This window comes from Ambystoma mexicanum, chromosome 6q (assembly GCF_040938575.1).
Source record: "Ambystoma mexicanum isolate Mex_15411 chromosome 6q, UKY_AmexF1_1, whole genome shotgun sequence".
In the NCBI taxonomy this organism is placed as follows: Eukaryota; Metazoa; Chordata; class Amphibia; order Caudata; family Ambystomatidae; genus Ambystoma; species Ambystoma mexicanum.
Window position 1 is genome coordinate 556760685 of NC_090937.1, and position 2304 is coordinate 556762988.

General features: G+C 56.0%; 1 protein-coding gene across 1 annotated transcript; it reads right to left on the reverse strand.

Annotated features, from left to right (window-relative positions):
- Positions 1-425: 425 nt before the first annotated feature.
- Positions 426-2049, reverse strand: LOC138515249 (myb-related transcription factor, partner of profilin-like). Its single transcript, XM_069630188.1, has 2 exons — positions 1557-2049; positions 426-1120 (listed from the first exon to the last, which is right to left on the reverse strand). Exons 1-2 carry the CDS (start codon positions 2047-2049, stop codon positions 426-428), a joined length of 1188 nt encoding a protein of 395 aa, XP_069486289.1.
- Between the last annotated feature and the right edge of the window lie 255 nt (positions 2050-2304).

The window sequence follows — 2304 nt, forward strand, 5'->3', positions numbered from 1 at the left end:
CTCAACCTCACACACACCCCATTCCCCCCCTTCCCCCAACAACTCCCTCACATGCCCCCCTTCCCACTCTCCCTCCCCCAACAACTCCCTCACACACCCCCTTCTCCCCTCCCCCCACAACTCCCACACACACCCCCTTTCCCCCCTCCCCCCACAACTCCCCCACACATGGGGTGCAATGGAATGTAGCACGGGTATGCATCAGTTGCCATGTGCAGGATGCCCCTGCTACTTCTGTCCTCTTCCCGCCTCTGGTGGCGGCATGTCTGAGCGCTGCAAGGTACGCGCAGACCTGCTCAGGGGGCTTGTCTGTGTGGAGCTTAGGACGAGCCCGTGCCCGCTTGCTCCATTCTCGGGCCAGGACACTGTGCCTCCAGGGCATCCGCAATTCTGCCAAGGACCTGTCTCACTGCCGACAGCTCCTCTCAGATGCGAGTTGTGCTGGACTCTATGGCATCTTTCATTGCCGCAGTGTTCTCCCGGCCCACCTGCCTTGTCAGGGCACCATCCGACACGTATTGTCTGACAAGCCCAATCAGCTCCTCCTGCTGCTTCTCCATCTGTGCCATTCGCCACTCCCCATCCCGGACACCTGTGGAGGTGGATGGTGCATCTGGCAAGGGTCCCAATTCAGGTTTGTCCTCTGTGGGGCTCCAGCACTCTGGTCCTGACTCTCCTCCAGACTGCTCATGCGTGGTGCCAGTGGGGGTGATAATTTGGGTGAGCTGGGGTGATAGCCGGGGGCTGGGTGTGCCATGGAGTTCAGATGACACGTCATCCTCAAGGACACACACCTCGCCATGTGTCTGTTCCTTGTCGTCACTCAGGGGCGCGGTGGCAGCTGCCTCCCCAACCGAGCTGTTGGCAGCAGAGAGGGCCCCATCTGCCACTGGCTCCTCTGCAGTGGATACACCTGTTGTCAGCACTGTTGCTGTTGTGGAGGCCCTTTGCCGCCCCAGTGCCTTTGCGTCCTGTGGCGCCTTTGCCTTCAGTGGCTGATGTGCCTTGCCTGGGCCCTTCGACGTAGAAGGCCTGTTGGTGTTTTCCCTGCCCCTGGCATTCTTCAATGGTGTCGTAGCCTGTGCTGCTGAGTCCTGTGCATCGCTGTCAGAATCTGAGCCTGTGGGGGATGGAGAGAGGGACGGCATCAGTGATGGTTCTACATGCATCATGCATACATTGGTATTGTTGCAGTTCTACACATTTGATGGATTTCTGACTTGGAGTTGTGACATACAGGTTGCTTGATATATGGGGGGATAATTCAGGCATACATCCGGTTCACACATGTCTGAGGTGGTGTATGCTGTGTGACATGCCTTTCTGTTGTGGAATGTGTGCAGTGTGACACATGCCGTTTTCCTGCTTGTGGGGTGTGTCTCAGGTATGGCTTTGACTTGCCGCATGCATGTGGATGTGATGGTGCTGGGGACAACATGTATGCAGGGATGTGTCCATGTGTGTGTGTGTGATGGGCCATGCATTGGTTCATGTCACTGTCACATTGGTGGCCCATCACCATGCTTTGCATTACAGTGGTTTGTGTGGACACTCACCTCCATCTGCCGATGACGGTGCTCCCCGCTCCATATCTCCCACTCTCTCTATGGCCTCCATGCCTATGGTGCTGGCGCAGGTTTCATCCCAGCGTGTCATTTTTATTGGGGAGTTGGGTCCGATGCCTGTTGCCAGGCCCTGGCTCCGGTTGGCAGAAAGGATATTGCGCACACGGAGGCGCAGGTCGTCCCAGTGTTTTTTGAATTCCTTAACAGTGCGTGGGGTGGTGCCCACCGCACTGACCTTTTGGGCCACTTCCTCCCAAATTTCCTTCTTTTTCAGCTGGGCAAGCCGCCTGAGGTCTGCCACAAAAACAATGTCCTCATTCTCAGCCAGGGTGTCAGCCAGCATGTTCAACTCCTCCTCCGAAAATCGCACCTTTCGCTGGCTCATTGCGCCTTTTTTAGGGGCCTTGGGCATATTGCTGGTGTAGTGGATGGAGTTGTAGTTGCTGGTGTATGGATCCAGGTCCTGTGTCCCTAGGATTGCCATGGATTGTGTTTTTCAAGATGGCTGCCGTTGCCTTTCCCGTTCCGGCTCGACGGTGTTACTTCCGGGTTCCGGTATTACCGTGCCCGCTATTACCGTGCCCGCTATTACTGTGCCCGCTATTTAGTGGTAGGCAGAGGAGGTGTGAGCGCATTGCATGATGCCGCTAACAGAGATTTTGTCCGATTTTTACCGCAAATCTCGTAATGAACCCCAAGGTGTTGGTGCTATCTCTTTGTGCTTAATCGTTGGCTACCT

Coding starts and splice junctions, on each gene's coding strand:
- LOC138515249 (XM_069630188.1), bottom strand. CDS start 2,049: ATGGCAATCCTAGGGACACAGGACCTGGATCCATACACCAGCAACTAC. Junction 1,121..1,556: donor ACCGTCATCGGCAGATGGAG/GTGAGTGTCCAC, acceptor CATCCCCCACAG/GCTCAGATTCTGACAGCGAT.